At 36.4% G+C, this 23721-nt stretch overlaps 3 protein-coding genes across 3 annotated transcripts; 1 reads left to right on the top strand and 2 right to left on the bottom strand.

Annotated features, from left to right (window-relative positions):
• Positions 1–47: 47 nt before the first annotated feature.
• Positions 48–23721, bottom strand: LOC105456223. The gene is made up of 22 exons (XM_011700113.1): positions 22519–23721; positions 21543–22114; positions 20408–20518; positions 19812–19903; positions 19530–19625; positions 18700–18800; positions 7159–7223; positions 6751–6910; positions 6354–6496; positions 5494–5710; positions 5245–5406; positions 4777–5058; positions 4218–4466; positions 3717–3904; positions 3390–3539; positions 2865–3147; positions 2508–2717; positions 2129–2279; positions 1833–2055; positions 1628–1757; positions 1425–1545; positions 48–1311 (listed from the first exon to the last, which is right to left on the bottom strand). Exons 2-22 carry the CDS (start codon positions 22097–22099, stop codon positions 569–571), a joined length of 4434 nt encoding a protein of 1477 aa, XP_011698415.1. The 5' UTR covers positions 22100–22114; positions 22519–23721; the 3' UTR covers positions 48–568.
• LOC105456221 lies at positions 7326–9286 on the bottom strand. The gene is made up of 2 exons (XM_011700110.1): positions 8911–9286; positions 7326–8285 (listed from the first exon to the last, which is right to left on the bottom strand). Exons 1-2 carry the CDS (start codon positions 8964–8966, stop codon positions 7964–7966), a joined length of 378 nt encoding a protein of 125 aa, XP_011698412.1. The 5' UTR covers positions 8967–9286; the 3' UTR covers positions 7326–7963.
• Positions 9296–18664, top strand: LOC105456222 (protein N-lysine methyltransferase METTL20-like). Its single transcript, XM_011700111.1, has 3 exons — positions 9296–9364; positions 13162–13710; positions 17382–18664. Exons 2-3 carry the CDS (start codon positions 13197–13199, stop codon positions 17720–17722), a joined length of 855 nt encoding a protein of 284 aa, XP_011698413.1. The 5' UTR covers positions 9296–9364; positions 13162–13196; the 3' UTR covers positions 17723–18664.

The raw sequence follows: 23721 nt of genomic DNA, 5'->3' as shown, positions 1-23721 counted from the left end.
AAAATCTATATAATCTTACATCATAAATCGAATTCTTACGCAGTACATTTTTTTTAGTTTCTATTCTTTTATTACGAGGGGCAATAAGGTTCCCTCACGATATATAATGGACGTGAATATAAATGTCTATAATAGAGAAAATTTCGAGATTATATTTAAAGCAAATTCTGATGGATGGAGTACGATGAAGAATCACTTGTCGCATCGACTTTCCTTTTACGACTCTTGCCGATTCATGATCAGCGATCAGATTACAAATGATTTAGCATTCTGGTGCAGATATGCGAGTGTATAAGAAATAAGAAGGGATTATATATGTGTACTCTTTTTAGACTTTGGTTTGCAGCTCCCATATACGATCGTATCGCGTTCTCACGTCGAGTCCCCGTTACACAGCGAATAAAACGCAATAGCGACGAATATTATCCTAGATAAACTATGATACATGAAATGCGATGACCTGCGATTCACTTATGATTTATGTGGAAACTTGTGGCGAAATTCGTTTTGTACAAATTTAACAACCTACATTTGTCGCATGTATACTTTCTCGCGATCTTGATAGATTTCAAGCTCCCTCTTTGGCGTGCGTGCGATTAAGCAGATAGTCAAGATCGTGAGAGATGCGGTCTAGCATACCGCTGGTCGCGCTGTCGCAGCCGCCTGTCGTCACCACGATCTCCGGCGTCTTCTCCTCGCCGTCGGGCTGCTTGCGCTCGCTCGTGTTGGCGATGTCCGGCATGGCGCTCACCACGTGCTCCCGGCTCTCCGCGCTCGTTCGCGACGACAGCTCGACGTCGCTCTTCACGGCCAACGTGACGTCCGGCATCGCGCCCAATCGCGACTCCACGTCGGCGCTGCAGAGGACCTTGGCCGACGACTCGGGGGACGCGCTCGCCACCGGCGGGAAGGTCTTACCGTCGCCGCGATACTTGCCCGCCGCGTCGCCGACGCGGAAGCTGCCGCGTTCGTTAACACTGTAGGCCATCACCTCGTTGACGCAGCGGGAGCCGCGCGCGGGATACGCCGGGTCGACGAACACCGGCGGCTCCTGGTACTTGCGCGGACTCGTGCTGTAATTCTCGAGATCGATATTGTCCGAATGGTCTATCCGGATCTCCGGCAGGAATCTACTGGTCGCGGGGACGGACGACTTGGCGTAGGTGGACGAAGACTCGGACACAAATTCGCGCATGTCTATGCTACCCGCGGCGACGCCTCGTGCCTCCCGATACGGCTCGCCGGCGATCGAGCACGACGCCGGCGGAATCGCTGAATCGTTTTCCACTTCTGCGTCAGTTTTCGAGCACACTAACGAACATAGCATAAATTTATTAAATACTTTTTTTTAATCAAACTTTAGCGCTTTTCTAATAGTTTAGCACAAAAAAAAAACGTAAAAATGTACGTCAAGTTCACATTACCTTTAATGGGTTCGGACGTGTGTTCCTCGTCCACATTGCGTTTCCACCTGATTCTCCGTAATATTGGTCCAATAACTGTACACTCGCCATTGATGATGTATACGATTATTATACTGAACCCCTGCGCATCAATAATTAGCGAATAATTTTAATATATTATTTATTATTTGATCAATACAATTATCGTTTGCGAGGAAACTCACCAGAGCGAAAGACAGGGACCCGAATATGTAGTGGAAAATTTCGGATGACGAATTTATATAGAAAATAGAGGATGCCTCCATGGTGACCATGCCGCATATGATGATAGCCGCGCGGTGCAGTATTCGTATTCTGCGACGAAAAAAAAAAACGAATGATTTGTGAAAGAGTTATCAAATCTTACGAAACAATTTATGGTGCATCTACCTCGCTTCTACAGCCTCTCTCTTCATCACGTTCTCCTTCACTAATGAGCGGACTTTGTGAAGCACTCCTATATACAGGATTATGAATACGAAAAACATTGTCGTGGCGCAGCTGACAAATATGTTATAAACGTCGCTGCCATATATAAGCCACCAAGATTCGTGTTGTATTCCGGTAGTTTGATGCGTTAGTTCGGTTGCAAATACAGCCAGAATCGGGACACCTGAGAAACATGCGATTACAAGTGAATTTGACGATACGGATTTCGTAAAATCGTTTAGATCTAAATTGATTACCAGTTATTACGGCGATCAGTGTCGGCTGAAGATGTTGGCTCGGTCGAGTTTGTGTGAGCTCGGCATATACTATTAGAACCTCGGAAATAGGCGCGGACATGCCCACGAGGAGAAACGCCTCTAATCCTGTCTCCACGAGCGAGTAAGATGACTAAAACAGAGAAGAATGAGGATGTTGAAAATTGGACCAGATATATAATTCATAAGACCCTCAAATATGCAATTCGAAATGGAACCCGCATCAAGTTTGACATTTATATATACATATATATAACAACTTTTTAATTTGTAATGTTTACTTCACGTTGGAACATTATATTTAAAATAGACTTAAATCACAGAGTTAACGTTCTAAATATTTGTACGAAGGCTTGATTACCTCTGGAAGATCAATGTGGACGGCGTAAATGAAGAGGGCCATTGCGCCTATCAATGCGCCGCAGCATTGGAGTTTTAGAAAATTCAGCCAGCTTTTGTGCTTCCTCCAAAAAGCGCCTAATATCAGAGCAGACAGTAAGCACTGAACAAGACAACTGCTGCATCCTAATATTATAATGAACGCGGTTGCTTCTGTTTTCGCCAATACTACCTGTAACATTCCAGAAATTGATGCACAACCATAAAATACGTTCTTATAGAAAATATGTAGGTAAACTCTTTAATCATAAAAATTCTGATATGTGCATTCCATAAATGATAAAATAACGTGAAACTTTGTAATTGAAGTTTTATTTACCCTTACTGCACGGGCTGTCAAGAAAACAGCGACTGTCCCCGTAGTAGGGCACAAACAATGCGTTACCCCATCGCCAGATACCGTATTTGTAATGCAAGCATCGAAATCAAACGATCCGGCGATTTCCATCAAGACGCACGACGTATTCCAGGAGCTCGTTTGATTTTGGAAATGCCGGATTTGCAGGTCAACCCATATCTTGTTATTTTTATCGGCGCCAAAGGAGGGCACCGCGACGGTGATCACTCGAGAATTGATGCGAAATTCCAGATCTGTGCCATCACTATGGTAACAAGATTGTCAATATTTCAATTTATGCATTTTAACAAATTGATTGAGTAAATTAATCTCTTTCTTACAATTAAGAAAATTTTATTTTATTTTTATTTCTCTTTTTATAGTTTTTATATGTCTAATTTATTGGTTTCAGCTTTAATGACTTTTAAATAAATTTTTCGGATTTATAAAAAAGAGGTGAGCTTGTTCTTGCCTCTTGTTCAATTTTTTCTAAATAAATTAACTTACTCGAGTTCCATAACGTACGTTGACGGAATGAAGCGCGACAAGTTTTTGTAGACGATAACGATTCCGGTATATGTGTTATTAGACTTTACATTGCGCTGCTTCTTTTTCCATAGACGTATAGCTACTTTGTCCTCGTACCAATCAGGATACCTGCCATGAATAAGTAATCGTATAAAAATGTGAAAAAAGTTGGTTTTAGACATAATTTTAAACGCGTATAGATAGAAAAATATATTATTTCGAGAGATCTCTACGAAAAGACAAGATCTGATATCTATAATATCTGTTACATAATATATGTAACAGATATTATATAAAAATAATTACATATCAATGGACGAAGGCATTTGAAGAAAATGTGTTATACTGTCTCCACTCTGAGATTGTAATTGCTGCATATCTACAACCATAGACGATAGAGGCAGATGTTCATGTGCATAACCATGTTCATCTTTCTGCTGTTTGGACCAGTGGATTAAATTGCGTTGTGTAAGCTGAAGCAACACCGATAGTTTCTAAAAATAAATTTAGAGGCTTGTAATTTAACTTAGCGATAAGAGACGGGAAGAGTAGTTTTAGATATGAAACAGATTTAAATAACAATATTTCTCATTTTCTGGATAAATAACTGTTATTTTTTTAACAAGGCTATGTTATGGATAAACAATGTATAGGTTACTCCATAGTTAGCACAATGACAGCTTTATGTTTGAGCTGAAAAATATTGTTATTTGAATCTAATTGAAAATTAAAATATTTTATTCCTATATTGTGATAAAAAACTCGATAATTCCTACAGTATAGGAATTAAATCTAAATTGGCTATACCTGTTGAGCCAAGATCGAGTATCCGTCGCTCAGTATGCGATTTATTATGCGAATCAAAGCCTGCGCGGAGGTGCTTGCATCCTCTGGATCGGTACTGTGCTGATATCGTTCGATTTCTGCCAACATACACGTTATACGATCACCTTCGCCAGGATAGAGCGGCAATGCACGTTTGCGCAAGATCTCCCAAAAGGCGAGGATCGTGTCCGAACTTGTAGTTTTTTGATAACCCAATGTCAGACTTTGAAACTGCAAATTAGATCAATTTCACAATATTACTGCTTCGATACAACAAATTTGGATTAGCCATAATCAATTAACGTTTTAGTCAACTTTGTTCATGAACGAAGCTAACATTTTTACTAATTTCTCTTTTATCTTTTATCAAATTTTACTAATTTCGTTTTATCTTATCAAATCATATACTATTTTTAAATTTCTATCACATATTGAATAATAAATATTAAAATTTAATTTTAGTAATAAAAAGATAATATTAAATATTAAAAACTTTTGCTATGCTTTTCAACTTTTATACGCGCGAGAAAGAGATACTCACATTATTATACGGTAAAATCAATGGTTCGTATAAGCAGGATGAAAAATCCGGTATTTGCCATTCGGGCGTGGTAGCGTCCTTCATCGAGCAGAGCCTGGACACTCGTCGACCTACGAAATACCGGGGACATTCTAACAAGGCCTCCGATCCGGGTGCGGTGTCTGGCCATTGCAAACCCCAGGAGTTCTCTTTAAAGCATATCGGTATTAACGTTCGATTCATGACTTCAACTCGCACGGACATAGACTTGTGCGCTACGTTGCAGGTGTAAATCGCAGATTTCTGAAATGCCAAACGAATCACTTTGTATTAGGATAGATCATTAATTGTCGAATTTACTTACTAAAATAATATAAATTTTCTTTGATATTCCTTAGTTTTATCAGCAAGTTAATTTTAATAGAAAGGTGACAGACTATGTTGAATTCCGGTACTCTTAATCGAAATCAATGTGCACAGCGCTTTTACCTGAATATTAGTGATCTTTAGAATGCTACCCGCTGGATACAGATCCTCCCAAACCGCTTGACCGGGCTCCAACTTGAGTAAGGCGCGATTCTTCGTCCAGCCGAAGCCAATCCCAATGTTACGCATGTTGGGAGTCATACATGTCAGCTGTATATTGTTGCCCTGCGAATAATCGTGATAATATTGTGTCTTTTTTTTTCAAATTCATAATTATTGGCGGATTGAACGAATCTATGTGTTGCGACTTACTTTTTCTACACTGGCGCTCATCGGCATCACCTTCACGTCCGGCTCATCCCTGACCTCGACGTAGATACTTTTGCATTGCTGCACACCCCAACTATCCATACCATCAATTACTCGACACGTGTACTGACCGGCATCGAGCAGAGTCGCCTTCTCAATCGTCAATATAGATGTATATACATCCGATCCGTCGTTCGGCAAATGGTTAATAGAAATTTCTCTAAAACAGCAAAGTGATTGGAATATCGAGAAGCCGAGAAAATCTTGTTAAAAAATGAAGTAAAATTATTCAATATAAATTCAGGCTTAAATGATATAAATAAAAAATATGAAAAAAGCCAATATAAGCCGACACAAAAGTGTAAGTGTGTCTAAATTGTATCGTTTTGATCAATATATATTTTATTTAAACACACACCCTGTGTCGATTTATATTGGCTCTTTTCACATTTTTTATACAAATTATTCCTGATGAAAATTTTTCTTAGAATTCTTCAGAATTTCTATATAATTTTCATAATTTTTGTAGAATTTTATAACTTTTTAAAAGTCTTCAATTTTTTTAAACAAAATGAAACTTTTCATGAATGTTGAAAAAGCCTATATCTTTTTAAAAATTTTTTATATACGTGAATTCCGAAATATTCTCTAAAATTTTTCATTCAATCTTAGAAAATCTGAAGTTCAAAAGAAGTTAAAATATTTTTTAGAAATTTTTATAATTTGAAATATGAAAAATTCTTAAAAGTATTTTATGTGAGATATGAGAATTTTTCACCAGAAATATATTTTAACATTACTAGTTTAATTAATTAATTATTTTTGCGATATTGTAAATTACGAGCTGTCAATAGTTCGGTTACCTGATAGCTTTACTTGTGTTCACCAACATGCTGTCTTTATACCAAGTGAAACGTATAATGGAGCTTCCATGTGCAGTACACGGCAAAACGATTTGCTCTCCCAGGTGAACTTCATAATCATTCACTTGATTAATACGCAGTCTCTAAAACGCGATAATTTTTAACATTTTTCAATTATGCAGCAATTAATCGCACAAAAACGTTAATTTTATTAAATAAATTTTAACTGTGTTTTAATTTTAATTTAAATCTCTAACTTCTTTAGAAGAAATAGAAAAAGGGTGGAGAATAATCTAAATCTCAAATAATTAATGTTTTGCGTATACAATTCTATTTTACTTATACGACGATATTCAAATATGCAATCTATACATTTATATAAATTGCAATAATTTACCTGCAGCTTAAGCAAGGGTTTTTGCTGGAAGGTAAAATGCGTGGATTCCAACGCAATTTCGCTGAGACGCCGGCGCTGTACGAGTCGATTTAAAGATTCGCGAATTTTATCCCCGTCGTCGGAATTCGCGAAAAAATAAAAAGTAACTTCGGCCGTTGGTCTGTTAAAGGAAACAACATACAGTGAAACAGCGACTGAGCACAAAGGATATTCCTCACATAAAGTATATTTATTTGTAGTTGCCTCGTAGTAAATATTTTAATTTATTTATCAGCAAGAGAGAGAGAGAGAGAGAGAGAGGGAGAGGATAACTATATTCCAAAATATTTTGTAATCATTTGAGACGCCATGCATTTCATATTTATCCGTGTAACTGCACGTTTTATCCTCGAATGTGTACCTACTTACGTCATGTTCAGGATTCTTAATTCGTCCATGGAAGTAATATTGGAGTTCCGTAAATATTTCGCAAGCTACGAGAAGAGTTTTAATGAATTAAACGAGCACGCTATTATCGATTTCGTATAGATAGAGATAGAGTGAGATGTAAAGGACAGGTACGGAAAATCAATGAGTGTGTGTTCTTACATCATTTAATAGATTATCAATATTATATTATACATTTACATCGTTCTTCGATACATTTCAACTGTTGATGTTTACAAAGCATATATAACATAAGATTATCTTTATCTCACGGCAAACGTATACAATTGATAGATATACATGTTACATACGCTAATTAATATTTCATATTCTACAATCATCGAGTAAATGATTTTCCGAGAGAGAGACACCTCTCGTTCGATCATAATCTTTGCTTTAACAGATAACAGATCTCTGTTCTTCTCAGCTGCCGTTTCACACTTTCTGCATTCAAGTAAAAATACGTATATGTACTTATACGAGAAGAATCGAAAGAAAGTTACAAAAAGTGTTTTTAAACAGCTAACATTTACAGACAATTTAGCGAGATCGATGGAATATATCTCGCTTATACATATATTTTCGATATGAAATGTCCATTATCAGCAGCCTCGCTAGAGTGAGACACACAGGACACATTGCTTGCAGAGTCAAGACTCTTCCTCATCCTTCGCGTGGAGAACCTCCCCCCGACGCAGGGACCTCGGCAAAGTGGGCTTCGGCTTGTGAAGGACCGCGTGTAATCCGGTCCGGTTAGTTTCAGCTCTCAAGGATGTGTCTTCGAGTTTCACTTCGGCAGCTTTGGAAAAAATGAATTTTTGTTGTTGCTTATCAGGACGCACGACAGATCCGTGCTTCCTGGGCACAGGTGCAGCCGTATCGTCTCCTTGGACACGCTCAGCACCTCGATCCCGATCTCCCGGCAGTAAGCCTCGAGCAGTGTCATCTGAAGGTGACTGGCCGCGTCCATCTCGACGTCGACGGGCACCAGGCAAACGGTACCCCGGCTGTTGCATCCTCTGGAGGCCAGCTCGCGGAGGGTCGGCAGCATGCCGCACGTGACGGTGCTTCCGTAGCAGCGAGACTCCTCGCACCACGACGTTTTCCCACTGTAAGTCATCCTCGGTCAATCATTTGCGCATTCGGTTTTATTATGTAAGCCGGCGCGCGGCAGTGTATAGAGCGATACTTGGAATTGCCACAACGAGTTTCATAAATTGCTCTGACGCATTAATTATACGCTTGTACGCGGAAGACGTAGAAGCATTTACCTCAAGATATTTTTGTGAATTGTCTCGGCAATTGCCAAGTCAATTTTTACACGATACCAAGGATATAAAAAAAAAAAAAAATTTCAAGATCAATTCTTCTGCAAGTTTCGGATTGCGTCAGATAGTGATTTCTGTCAACGTCAAAAGATAAGAAACGCGAGATATGTATTTCTAAGAATTTTATCTTCGATAAAATAAATTTCTTCGCGATACGAAAGATACGGAAATGTGCAAGCTAAGATATTATATATTGCACAATGTGGAACTACAATTTCTCATCGGGACAAACAAATGTAGAGAGAGATCGGAGATAAATCGAAATTACCTCGTCGTGACCAAGCATATCTTTATCACTGTTCAGAGAACCACGGCTATCATGCTACTCCTCATTCGAGTGTTGCGTGTGAGCCACGTGGAAATCCCGTGCCATCGAGTACTGTTTTTTTTTGTTGCAAATAGCTACCTGTCGGCCATCGTGGTCTGTTCGTGGTAGGATTGTGGCTTCTGGCAACGAGTCATATCGGTCAGTATGTCTGCTTCCTCGTTCGGCGGATTAATCCTGAATGCGCCTCTCTTGCACACTTCACTGAACGTGGGAATTCCCGTAGGATGAATTTTCAACGCTGTATCGACCGACTTTGCAGCTGCCCTTTCGCCGGTCACTTGAATCACTCGCTTCACGCGGTTTCTTTTCTCCGCTCTCACTGAACTTCGCGCTGACGCAAACTGGTGCAACACTCGCGTAACGTTCCTTCGTACGACTCGAACTGTCTCAGCTGTTTCCTTTTCACGAAGTTCTGACTGCAGCGTATGACCTCGCAAGCCTCGTGCGCGCGGCTTTTATAGAGACCGTTCTCCCGCTACCTCGTCACGCTACCGTCCCCTCCACGGAGTTTCACGGATATTCCCTCGCTTGGGTATGTACATGTAACGGAGCACTTTATCGCACACCCGGCGTGGCAAACGTTACCGGGAAACCCGAGGAAAAAGGCCGGATAAAGTGACTAACTGAGTTAGATCCTGTCCACCGAATTTCCCGGAGAGAGTAGCAATCTCGTTTTCGAATCCTAGAATATAAGCTCTCTGAGAACAAAACAGGAAAAAAGAAATTAAAAAAATTGACAATGAAAAAAGAGATGAATAATAAAAAGGAATAATAAAATTGCATTTCTTGATAAAAATAAGTACCAACACGTTTAGGATCTTATTTGAAAATATCACAAAAATATAGGAATAAGTAAACAATTCCAATTATAAAAAGCAATATGCCATCAATAATCTTATAAAATTAGCAAATTAATAAATCGTAAAACTTATGATAATTGTAAAAAAGAAAAAGTATGTAAGTATGTCATGCATAGACATTAAGATTGAATATTAAAAATTAAAATTTAATTGAGTAATAAAGAATGAATAATTTTCGGTAGCTGAATAAAATATGACAGATAATTAATAACAATAGCATATATCAGAGTGTCGATATGGAAATAAGCTGGCTCGAAGAGAGTTTCCTATGTATGATTCATATTAAACGCTACTGGGATATCATATTATTTGCATGCTGATCGATAAATCAACTATGAATGTAGTTTCGATCTTTGCACGTGTTTTGCGTTACAACTTTTAAGCGATTCGCTGAAACACCGGTTGAACATAAGTTCAAGGTAAAAGAGAAAAATAAGAGGAAACTAAGCTCCCTTTTTTCGATATTTTTCTACATAACTATATATTATACTATAACTATATATAATTATGCTTCGCGATTATAAATGAGTTATGTGATATAATTTCAGTAAAAAGATATTTTTATTGTTAAATCTAAATTTCCTGTTGCTGTTCCATATTCATTGCGGCCTGGAGTTCTCGAAACTTGTGACATTAATATGTCGGCCAAAGAATAATCGAGACGAAACAGAACGAGCCCACTAATTGACTATTATTAGTTTCATCAAGTTTCTCTCATATTTAGAACTGTATAAAAACATTATTTATAATTTATATTGCATAAAAAATTAATGTTGCTTTTTACAGTTTTAATACTATCTCAACTATTAATATTTTTAATGAAAAAAACCACAGCGTTAATTCCGTTAATGTGATAACAACTAAGGTAATAAATATGTAATAATACCGTCGAGACCGCTCTATATATGTATACCAATAAAAAATTACGTCCAAGCAGATTTAAGTGATCTTGTTGATTATAACTTCGCGTTAAACTTTTAACGCGATGAAGGATGAAAATTTCAACGGAATTTACCGAGAACCAGTCGTGTCAGAAAACATAATTACTTAGTAGCAGCGCAAACAATTTCCAACGACGGCGAGAAACAGCGTTCACAGGTCGGGATGACGTTTCACATCAATTTGTATGAATTATATAGCGATCTCATCGTTACGTTCCAACTTCTTCGATCTTTGACACATGCGTTGCTCGCGTGTAAATCGTCATGATGATACTGCGCCTTCTAACGAAGTTCATCGAGAATTGAAAGATTTACTACAAGAACAACCAAGGTCTGGAAAGACAAAATGTTTTTAATATATCTTAGAAATTTAATTGCACATTAAAATAATTCCGTGAAGTAATTATTTCGCGTGTGTATACTTGAGAAGAATTATACTTGCGAAAACTCGTACGTTTTGCATCATACACGTGCCTAGTATCAATGTCTTGCTTCATCATCCGCAAGCATCTGACCAGGAAGAGCCACGTTGATCGACCGTAGCGACTATTTCGGTCAATAAACTTCATTTTGATAGACAACCCGCAACGGCCACGCGTACTACTCTCCAACCGATTATACGCACTCGTGTTATATTAATAATGGTATATATACGCTTCCTGAAGATGATGCAAGTCACAGATGCTCCGTTCCGCCATATTTCATCATTCGTTCAATTTCTGCGATAACGAAGGATTAACAAAATCCGCCTGCAAAGTACTCATCGATCGGGGGGGACTTTCTGATAAATGCGCCACACGGCGTTATTAATTTTGTGACGCAAAATCTCATTGTCTAAAAATACATATCTAATTCAGATTACAATTTTCAAAAATAGTAAATCAATATTTTATATAATAATAGTAATAGTTATTTACGCGATAGCTTTTCAAATTTGTTTTTCAAGATCTGGCAGAAAAAATTAAAATATCACTATAATACATAATAATGTTAAGAACGTTTAAGCACTTAAAAAAAGAAATATAAATATAATTAAACGAGATGCTGATATAAAAAATAATGAAAGGTACATAATAAAAAACTCACATATACACACACCGAATATAGTTCCATGTAGTTGTATAGTAATAATGCCAGAGAAACGGTTATATGAATTCTGAGCATCCCGCCTCTATTTTGGTCGCATAAAAAACCGAAGGTTTGCTTTCGTAATCATATTTATTGCATCGGTCATCTTCTTTGTGTTAACGAATATAATTGAGTCTGCTAATATTGCCACTCGAAAGAGAAAGAGGGAGAATATGCATAATGCATATTGCGCAACAGACGCGCTTGTTTGGATGATATAACAAGATTATCTCGAAGATTACATCAATTGAGACAATGTTTTTATAATTAATTTGGAAAAATGATTTGCATTTAAGGGAATTATCCTTAAAAGTTTATGAATTATGCTATCATATAGATGTATTATTTTATAAAAATAAATGACATTTAAATCAATCTAGAACAGCTATTGAAACGAGGTTGCATATATTTTGAATTCTGTATAAAAATACAATGTTTAATTTTAGTAGTTTTTTTTATATTTTTACTCTGGGAAGAAAACTATTCTTTTTAAAAGGACATTTGAAGAGTTATTCAAGAGGATTCTAAAAACTTTTTCTATGAAAAGCATTATAATTGTTACAAAGCAAAAGTTATAAATCACAAGATGTATTGTAAACAATTCACTTGTTTCTTATTGTGAAATAAAACGTTGTGTCGGTTAAAGTCCTCATAAGTATTTTTTTCATATCTCTAAATGATAAATGGGATATACACATTTTGTAACTGAAAGCTTGAGGGAAAATCCCAAAATATCTTGAACAAAACATCTAGGTTGTCGTTTTTTAGTAGATATTTGTCTTGGAACAAGACATACTGATACTACTTTTCATAATTATGGGCACAGTTCTGCTATCGTCTGCAGCTGTTTTTCCTCGTTGCTCTTGCAAGTTACGGACTGCTGTTTGCGTAAATGTTAATTACTCTGCAACAGGAAATAACTGCAGCGTCGGCAAAACTGGTATATTTATTGGAGCATAACGAGAAGATATTCGTATTTAAAACATGCAAAATATTTTGAAAATGTTTCGACTACGTCATCATTTCATAATGTTTTGATTGCTTTACGGTATAAAATTTTCAGAAATTAAGATGCAAAAGTTTACGCAATAAATAACGCAAACAAAATATTTTCTATATTCAAGATCCTCGAGTTAGATGCGACTTAACTTAATCGATAATCTTATCGCGGATATGAAGTAAAACATAAATTCATCATTATTGCGATACATTTCTTAAAAAGATAATCGCTTATCGGCGTCTTTATTGAAAAACGGTAGTAATCAATGATTATGTCTCCTCCCCCTTTGACTTTTGATTTTATAAGATTAATTCCTGGAAAAAAATGTATTTTTGGATTTCCCCGAAAGCCACACGTGTTACAATTGTATGGACAGTCTATAATTAACAACTTTTTCCAGGTTTCGAAGATTATCGGAACAATATCAGGAGATACATGATGATTATCAGAAGAAACATGTGTTTGAAGAAGCTTCTTTCCATACGAAAATTTTCAAGGAGCACGAAGGAGGCATGGGAGAATTTTCTACGTAATAGCCACAGAACATCGCTTAAAAGATTTATTCAAAATCATCACGAAGTAGCGACCGCGATTTTAAAAAACACGAAGATGACTCACGATCATCTGACTCCGGAGTTGAAATTATTTCTACTAACAGAGGACTGTCCTCTATACCATGAGCCGTTCGATGAACATACAGATGGAAAATTTGATTCCTTGACCAGAAACGTATTTCAAGATCCATTTTGGTCTATATACTGGCCTGGAGGTCAAGTACTTACGAGATTCATTCTGGATGAAAAGGAAAGAATTTTAGGATGCGTGGGTCAAAATGCGAGGCAAGATGCAATAAGGATACTGGATTTGGGCGCGGGATGCGGCGCTACGGCGATAGCTGCGAAATTAACGAATAAAATGTGCAAGATTGTTGCAAATGACATCAGCAAAGGTTGGTATATATAACGATTATTAATTTAAATAGACTATAATAATTCTTGAAAAAAAAAAAAACCTTAAAGCCAAAGTCGATATTAAGAATACATTATTAATATATAAATTTTATAGTAAATAATTCTAAAATCAAGTCTGTCAAATCAAAATTTTTCTTTAAATATAGAATATAATCTGGTCTTAATATTACATTTAATGAAAGGTCTCTGGATTTCTCGTCAATAATACTTTAACATAATTATTGTCTTTGTTCAAAATTTTACGTTATTCAAAGGATGTAAAATAAAATGAGGTCGCGAATTTGAGTACTGTATGTACGTATTCGATACGCTCGATACGCTATCCTTCGATTATTTTAATTGCAATGCACTTGACTGATAACATAACTGATAGCACAATCGAGATAGATACACGTGGAAAAAACGCCATATGTGAGTGGGCTCCAACAGAGATAAATTCACTAATCTAAAAAAAATGTGAAATGATCGAGCTGATATCTAAAAGTTATCGATGTCGCAATTACGATGACATTATGACTAATATCAACATAATTTTTTTTCAATGATGTAACAGGTATAGGACATTTCGATGGTTTTTCGATATTCTATGGAATAAGTAATTATAATCATTCTCAAGCATTATATAATAAGTAATAAAAAGAAAAATAAATTTCATCATTGGAAAATATTACATAACAAATAGACGTTCGATTGGTTAACAATCGTATAAAACTGCACTAAAAGACCGCGATTACGACAATTTGTAAATCTTTCTAGATTAGCATCATGTTGCATACGATATAACGATATGCACGTGATGTTGCGTTTCCTCGCCGTTTCTTCGAAATGATGAAAAACGTGTCGAAACGAGAATTTTCGTTTCGCGCGAGGTTCCTCGAATGTGAAAGAAGAAGGGGAGGAAGAGGATCCGTGTTGTACGGGGAATGGCCCGTCTCGATTGCGACTCGGGCCAAGATCGAGAGGGCGAGGAAACGTGCCAATGGCGTAATGTTAAGTGGATTACTTTACACGACCTTGGCTTAACTAATGGGCTTTGTACAAAGTGCTTCCCGTTTCTAGAAGAGGAAAATACGAAAAAAACAAGAAAAAAAGTGAAGAAGCGCAATTTGCATTTCTTATATCTATGTTAATTAAATTCCTTTTAATAAGTACTCCGGTAAGTTTAGTACCTACACAGTTTTTATGAAATTTCTCTCTTTTCTAAGAAACCTTTGATGGGAATTTCCCCGCGACGGGGTTCCCCAATAGCCTTGTAACGACTGGATCTCGCGAGTTACACCATTGAGCCGAAGAATGTCGGTAGCCAAAAGAGAGAAAAACAGGCGATTGAGGAGATCCAAAAGGAAGACTCAGAAGATCCCCTTTGACGTCACTTGTATCTCTGTGTGAGTTTATCTGTCGATGAACAGATGTGCGTAAACAGCAACACCGATAATTGGCATGAATCCATACGTAGATAAGACCGAATTCCCTGAGTATGATTAAAAAAATATATATATATCCGAATGCATCCACCCGCTTCGTCGTTCGCGTGCCAGTCGTGCCTTTGCACGATCGCATTGCACGAATCGAGCCAAACAATGCTGATAGTAACTGTTGCGTTTCGTATTGCGCACAGTACGTAGAATTAATGCCCTCGAGAGCGTTTCTATCAATGACTGATTCGCGCCGGCGATCCTCCCTTCTGACGTGTTTTCTGCGTGTTTCTTCGCTGATTGAGCTTCCGCCGGTTATCACCAAAGTCGTTGACACGTCGTCAATTCTTGCCGCAGCTATAATATTGCGCGTTAAAAAAAAAAAAAGGCAGAGTGACTCACATCCACAAATCTAACAATTTTCTATTAGTACTTATCAACAGCATTGCTCCCATTTATTATAATTCTCCCGGAGAATTCAAAATTACAAAATTGTCGATTATATGATTATATAAATAACAATTTGAAAAATTTTTGTAACCGATATTATTCCAAATGGAAGAGTCGCGTTACGCTTTGGAGATCGAGCAGGTGGAGAAATTAGAATGTGGGACGCAGAATGGGTTTCCCCAGGATTTTACGCAGGTACAAAGAGGCAGGAGTTACCTCGTGCGTCAGAGAAAGGCCGATTCTCGGTATTGCATGTCTGTCTAGCATGCTAACCGATGTACTTTCTAACAGATAAAAAAAATTGAATATTATTCTGTCGTAGGGAATAGAATCAAAATAAAAATTCTTTAAAATCTATACAAATAAATTCTCGATATAATTACGGAGGAAGTGCAATTAATACAATTAGTCAAGATTGAAATTAGAATAATATTGGCAGTATATTGTATTATATTAATCTTAATATTAATTTTAATATCGTGAGAATATGTATTGGAATATCTTGTATCTTGAAATTCAATCAGAAAAAAAAAAGAAAAAATGCAAACGATAGGAATCGTTGCACAATAACGTTTTCTGCTGAATTTCATTTATTTACATACGAAGAAAAAGCTTCTAGTCGAAATGTATATAACATACAATAGGCTTTCCGACATCGTTTGCTTCTCGTGAACTTTAAAATTCGTAGAATGCGATTATTTCGTTGCCGGCATAGCATTTCATATTAATCTAACATGCTTTTGGCTCGAATCGATATTGAGTCAAGGACATTATATACCACACGAAGACGCGTACGGTCTCCGTTCCAATGTCCACGAGCAAATCAAACGACTGACAAAAACTCAATGACATAATATGACGGATATTGGAATCAATGCCCAGAAATTTCACTTTCTACCGATTATATCTCCGTTTGAAGAGCCATTCAACTGTAAAAGAAGATTGTTCGAGCGATTTGATCACATATCGATTACCGAGTAAATTGTTAGATAATATACAATGAATAATATTACGGATATGCATTCTATTTGTCTTAACTAATTATATTCTATATGAGCACGTAGAATTGCTTCTCAACAGAATAAGAATTAATAACAAAAATTATGAAGCTTTAAACTCGTAATTGTTTAAGTAATTTGTACAAATTTTAAAATTAGTGAATAAAATAATAAAAATAATTTCTATGATCAAATGTTATGATAATAAAATCGAAATGTTTCCTCAACAAAAAAATTTTATGTATTAATTGACAATAATTTTTACATAATAACTATTAGTCCATAATTTCTATAAAGACTTCGTAACTTTTTTTAAAAATTATGTCGTTAAAACTAAATAATAAAGTGAACAGCAACTTCTATAATTCTGTAACAAGTGTAAAAACGTAAGCGACATTCATGAGTAAACCTTTTAATAGAACGTATGACTCATAGTTGTAAGACAGTGATAATTGCGTGCGCGATACGGTCAATTACCTGCGAAAGAATGTTTTTCATTGTAAAATTGATATTAGTTATGTTTTATCCAAGAAGAGAAAAATTTTTTAAATATAGAAAATATAACATTTAAAAAATATAGCTAGAATATTAAGAATGAGTGAAATGTATGCGCAATATTTGCTACTTTATAGGATTTAAAATTTTTTATTATATTAACTACTTCTTGTAAAACCATTAAAATTAAATTACCATCATATCAAAATATATTACCAATAAAATATAAAGTCTCTTATGTTAATGACTAACGGACAGAAATACAAATGGAAATTTTTTTTTTTATTTCAGTTGCCTGCGTAGCCATTGCGATGAATGCAATATTGAATAATGCAGACATCGAGATACTGTGGGAAAATCTGTTAGAAAAACCACTACAAGTTCCATATGACGTGATCTTCGTGGGTGATTTACTGTATGACGAAGAAATAGCGAACGTTTTAATGACCTGGTTGAGTGACGCACATGAACGAGGTGCGCGGATTTATCTAGGAGATCCAGGAAGGCACGGATTAAACGAGGATCTCAGAAAGCGATTGAAATTGTTACGACGTTATTCCTTGCCTGAAAATGTCAGGAAGGAGAATCACGGTTACGACATGGCCACTGTGTGGGAATTTGATCGAACTTGAGTGACTGACGCATGTGGAACAACGTACGGGTTAAAAGAACGTTTTAAAGTCCAAAAGTTATTCTAATATTGAACTTCAATATTTTTCTCAATTAAATAATATGTAACGTAGATTAAAAATGTGTCATTATTAAAATAAATTATTTATTTTTAAATGTTTACCTCTTTAAATGGGCTCTTAAATTTTATAAATACGGCAGCAATTTGGAAATTTCTTCCAACTCAATTATTTCAAGGAAAGATAAACGCGTATGCTATAAGTTTACTAATTTTCAAGCAATAATGCTCGTATTAATAGTTTACTCTGACGCACATTCGGAAATTTTTCTGCATTGTTACGAAACAGACGTTAAGACTTATACGTTTAAGTCGCAATAAATTGATCGCTCCTTGGATTCATTTACGTGGATTAGAGATTACTGGAAGTGACAGTGTATTCGTTCGAATGTACGTTCTTCAGCGAAATTGACGCAAATGTACAAAAATCATTACGACATATAATTGTCATATAGCTGCATGCGACAATTGCGTTTCGATATACACCGCTCACCGGCGACGGTGTGTCACGTATGTTATGTGCTCGTGCTTACGTTAAACCGCGGACGTAGTTTCATACGAAAAAAATCTTTGCAACATTTCCAACAGCCTTTGAAATGACTCTGCGCACGCGCGCGTGCGCGCGTATGTGCTATTTTAAAAGTAGAATCCTATTTCGTTACATAATCCGTTTATGCATATCTCGTTTTCATATAAACTCGCAGGCACATATGCGTCAAAGCGCGCGTGGTTATTCTTATATTCTTACATATTTTTATCGCAAATATTTTACGATGCGCGTCACAGTATCGAACAACATTCTTTACGATTATACGTTATTTTAGCAAAAGATTGTTGTTAAATAGTTTAAATGTTTTTTTAATAAAAAAAAGCAATTAAATTAAAACGAATTCAATATATTTCTGACTATTCTTCACTCACCTGCTTGCTGATAAATGATTCCAAACTTCCGTGTTGCGCCAAACCCGTGCGGAGAGACGTAACATTCGACAATTTGATTCTGCATTCGTACCTCGAGCGATCTACGAATACAAAGTCCATGTGTTACATAGGATGTTCCAAGTTCGTCGCATTCCTTCATTTACGAATTCTTTGAGTGATTTCATCTTTGAGTGAATACATTTTAGCTTAATCAAAATGTAATATTTTAATCAATTAGACTTCAGACGTATAATTAACAAAGTAAAATAATGTCTTTTGTTTCACTTCGATAAATTTTACTTTAATAAAGTTTTAATATATTTAATTACAAAGCTAGATATTTAATGTTAAACATTAAATAAGATTTTCTAAAGAAAATCTAGTCAAGATAGATCAGAAAGTCCACCAAGAGAGCTAAAAAAAAACTATACTATAGACTTGCAAAATACATACAAAATACGTTGCAATAATAACTGTTAGGTATACGAAATGTTAAAACTCATTATTGCATATCTTCGTGCCGTCTTTGCAAGTACATGGCTCAATTAGATCAATTAAATTTCAGACGTATAATTAACAATAATTAACAAAGTAAAATCATGTCCTTCGTTTCATTTTGATAAATTTTACTTTAACAAAATTTTAACATATTTAATTACAAAGTTAGTTATTTAATGTTAAACATTAAATAAGATTTTCTAGGAAAAATCTAGTTAAAATAGATCAGAAAGTCCATAGAGAGAGCTAAAAAAACAACTACTATAGACTTGCAAAATACATACAAAATACGTTGCAATAAACTGTTAGATATACGAAATGTTAAAACTTACTGTTGTATATCTTCACTTGTATGCCGTCTTTGCACGTGCACGGTGGTCCTTGCACGTCGATCGGACATTGCAGTACGCAATGTTCCGAAGCGCATCCTGCAAAAAGATATAATAGAGAGATATAATTATCCGTTTTAGAATTCCAAGGATTTTTGTGTTTTCGCGCAACTCTTATTTGTACTTCATTCAGCCTTATCATTAACGATAAGCATCAATAATCTGCGTACTAAAATAAAATGGATTAAACATATCTAATCGAATCGTAATCAATAAAACACTAACCGGTGTCTGAAATGTCTAAAAGACGAGTTTCGCAGTTGTGTCCGACGTAGCCATTCGGACAATCGCAGTGCATTGCCTCTGCTCCAATTTGCCTGTAATGAATGCAGCTTATTATTCATTCCGCAAGTCGCCTCAGGGAATAATTTTTGTTCGAATCATAAAATGTTACGTAATATGAAAATAATAAAGGACAATAAGCCAAGAAAGGTGTTTTTGTTCTATATTATTATATAATTTTTTGAATACAAATTTTTTATTTTTATATACAATATTTTGTGATTTTTATAAGATTCATAAATCATTTTGCAAATTAAAAATTTTTGGATTCTACAAAAAAGATTGCATAAAAACTTGCAGCTATTTAACTATGCAATAATGTAAATAGACTGAAAGATAATAGCATATTTTATCACACATAATGAAATATTCATACAAATATTTAAATATTGATTATATTATACATTGCAAAGATATTTAAAGTTTATTTCACATAAATAAACATATACCGTATTTTATGTTTATGCGGTTTTTTTAAATTCATTGCAGAAAAATAGTCGTTTTTAAATATGTTGTACTGTATTTATATGTATTTATACCTGCATGTGGCTTCGTTTTGACAAACTGGAATATTTTCATCGTTAAAACACAACGGACCTTCGTTGCAGCTCCTCCCATTGAAACCATCAAAACAATCGCACCAGAAAGACCTGCAAAACAAAAACAAATGCAACAGTCAAGGAAACTTTATGCTTCTAACATGAGTAAGCAAATAAAATGAGAAGTCATGATTCATGTTTCATTAGCAGTAATTCTATAGCAACAACTTTTCGTAAACATTTAAATTTTTTTTCTTGAGTATTTATTTTTGAAGGAATAAGTTTTTTACAAGCTGCTTCGAATTTCGAGAATATTTGCTAATAACGAATTGACAAAGATATTCTTATATTCGTTAAATGAAATTAAATAACTTTTTTTCTTAAATAAAAATATTATCTATATAGAAGGAAAATAGAATAGTCCATTTAGATTTTCATTGTTTACATTTAGAATATTAGTAAAAATTTTAAAATTTCTTTTTTATCATTGAAAATATACATAGCTAAAATAAGAATAACACGTTTAAAGCAAAAAATTAATAAATTACTTATTGTAAAGATTATTTTATATGATTTGTTGCAAAATTTATAATTACGTTTCCTCAATGCAAGTTGACATTTTACATATATTCACGGTTTAGTCAATTTATTTTAAGCTTTCTGAATTAATCAAATTTCTAAATTAATCTTCCATTGACGTATTCTTACACATTGGTGGAATTGTTTGAAAAATTTCTTTTCAACTCCAACAATACGAGCGCTTTGTAAGTAAAGGTATTGTACTTGTGAAAGTTAATCAATATCATAAAAGTAAACAGTTTGAAATATGCAATAGCATAAGAAAAAAAAATTGAATTATAAAAAGGCAAGACGCAGATAACAATGTGCAATTATAATTTAGAAGAAATTGCCAAGTTGTACATAAATACAACATGAATATACAAGTGAAAAGTATATACAAATGAAATAATACATATAAATATATATAAATGATAAACAAATCGTGCTCGATTATACACAATATTTTTTAATTTATTAAGAATTAATTTTATCATTTTTAAAAAATGGAGATATGCTGCATGAAGTGCTAGGATAATATTGTATATCAGCGAATTATAAATAATTAACAACTCACGTGTAATCCGCAGAGACGAGACAGTTGCCCGCGAAGGAGCAGTCGCGTACGGTGCAGGAATCGAGATTCGGATGTTCCTCGGTCATCTCGTACGTCACGTTAAATCCATACACGTCGAGCAGGTCGTTCAGCACCCTGACGTGATTGCCCTCGAGCCGATCGAGCTCGAACTCGACCACCAGGAACGGCCTGAACGTTCTGAGGCGCCGGTACTCGAAGACGTTACCCTCGGTCACCTCCTTAACCAGGGCCGCGCCAAAGTTCATGGTCTCGGACTCGTAGTACGCGTATTCGGTGAAGCGGAGCCCCTTGTAGACGTAGAGCTGCGTCAGGTAGACGACGATGGAGCTGTTGGTCGACGGGATGTCGGACACGTCGATCACCCAACGACACTTGATCGGAACCGGAAACGGTCCGGGGAAATTCGGCGTGTGTATGACGCCTCTGGAGCCCGTCAGGTGACCACCGCAGAACGGGTCAAAGTTCATAGTGACACCCGGCAGGTTGATGCAGAAGAGGCAGAGAGGGAGAAACACGCCTGACACGGTCGCCTTCATCTTCGTTCGTCAAATCTATCGGAAAAATGTTAAAAATCAACACCAATCAATTATCTAAAATTAATCGCGGTATATTAAACAAGGGATTACACATTTATTTATTTTTATCTTTATAAGTTCTTAGGAGCTTCCGTAGTAGCTTGCGAGGGATTCGCTACGAATACTTTATATCTCGGGCTTCCATAGTTTCGCAATACTGCGCACATGACATTTGTTAAATTCATATATACTTAAAATATTCTTAAAAATTCGTACGTGACTCATAATTCTTCTTCAAAAATTTCGAGAATTTCTTAGCGAATGAAAATCAGAAATATTCCGCAATCAATCCGTTTCGAAGTAGCGAATTGGATGCGACGACGATATACGTTGGCGTAAACACAGTAAACACAACGTCAATGACGCGACATCTTCCTCACCTTAACCGATTCGAACGGGGCGTTATCGTGACATTCGTGACACCTCCGAGTAGTCACCGAGTGAACGACCGTGCGAGTCGCCTGTACTCCCTTATCTCGTTCAAACGGCTACCCTCCGCGGGGTTTCTCTCCGCGTCGACGATATCCCGGCGTGACGACGTCGATATCCCCTCGCGCAGGAGTCAGGGATGTTGCGCGGTCGGTCTGGCTTACCCGCGCACCGAATATGTACCGCGCAAAAGCGCGAATCTTGGGGGGAGGTGTCCGACGCATCTCCGCTCGACTACATCTTGGGTCGAGAGATTCGCGAGGCAAACGCGAAACGCGACTCGGCAATTTCGACGTGAGGGAGAAGAACGACGAGGCGGCGGCGGCGAGATGCGCGAACGAGAGAGCGATCGAGATGAGGGATGCACCTGGATACACCTGGATACACCTCGATTATACCTCGGCACGACCTTGTGCGCTCGAGGTCGTGCGACGACTCGCGCGCCAAGTGCTGACCTCCCTCCGTCTCTTATCACGAGAGATGCGCGAAGGCCGCGAAGTCGCGCGATCTGCCGAGCTGCTGTGGGCGTTAGCCTCTTTCTCTCACCGATCTGCCCGCCCGCCACCCACTCTCGCGGACACTCCACATAGATAAATCCCTGGCCTCACACGTGCTGGCGCGGGGGAGTATTGATATTGTTTCAGGACGGGGGCAAGTTCACGCGTAAACAATTCAAATCTTGACGCTGTCAGTTGTGAAATAATGCAGATCGTAGCTTCCGGTGGATAAGAGTTTTCCCTTGCTTTCGCGATCCCTTAATTTTCCTCGATTTGCGTATCGAGAATCCATAGGATTGAATTTCGGAAAGTATCTAGCATTTAAACTTAATTCTGACGCGGACACTTTTGTAGGAGAGATCATAAATAAAAGATCGTATATATAAAATTATGAGAGTTTAATATCTTTTTAATATAATCTCATCCCTAAATATCCCAATTATACATATACAGTTCTATACCTTAATTGTTCCTATTCATTACGCAAAAGTAATGAGAAGATTAAAAGAAAAGTTTTGTAGGATGTAGGAACGATAGATAACTCGGCACCGACGAAAAGGTCGTATGTGTCAATGATTCATCGTTATCAGCAGGCCGCATAAGGTATATTGGTGACGGTTAAGTAGCGCCGTTAAGATACGCGACGCGATAGGAGTT

Source organism: Wasmannia auropunctata, unplaced genomic scaffold (genome assembly GCF_000956235.1).
Source record: "Wasmannia auropunctata unplaced genomic scaffold, wasmannia.A_1.0 LD335736.1, whole genome shotgun sequence".
In the NCBI taxonomy this organism is placed as follows: Eukaryota; Metazoa; Arthropoda; class Insecta; order Hymenoptera; family Formicidae; genus Wasmannia; species Wasmannia auropunctata.
Note: the sequence above shows the minus strand (reverse complement) of the source record. Positions and strands in the feature narration are given on the sequence as shown.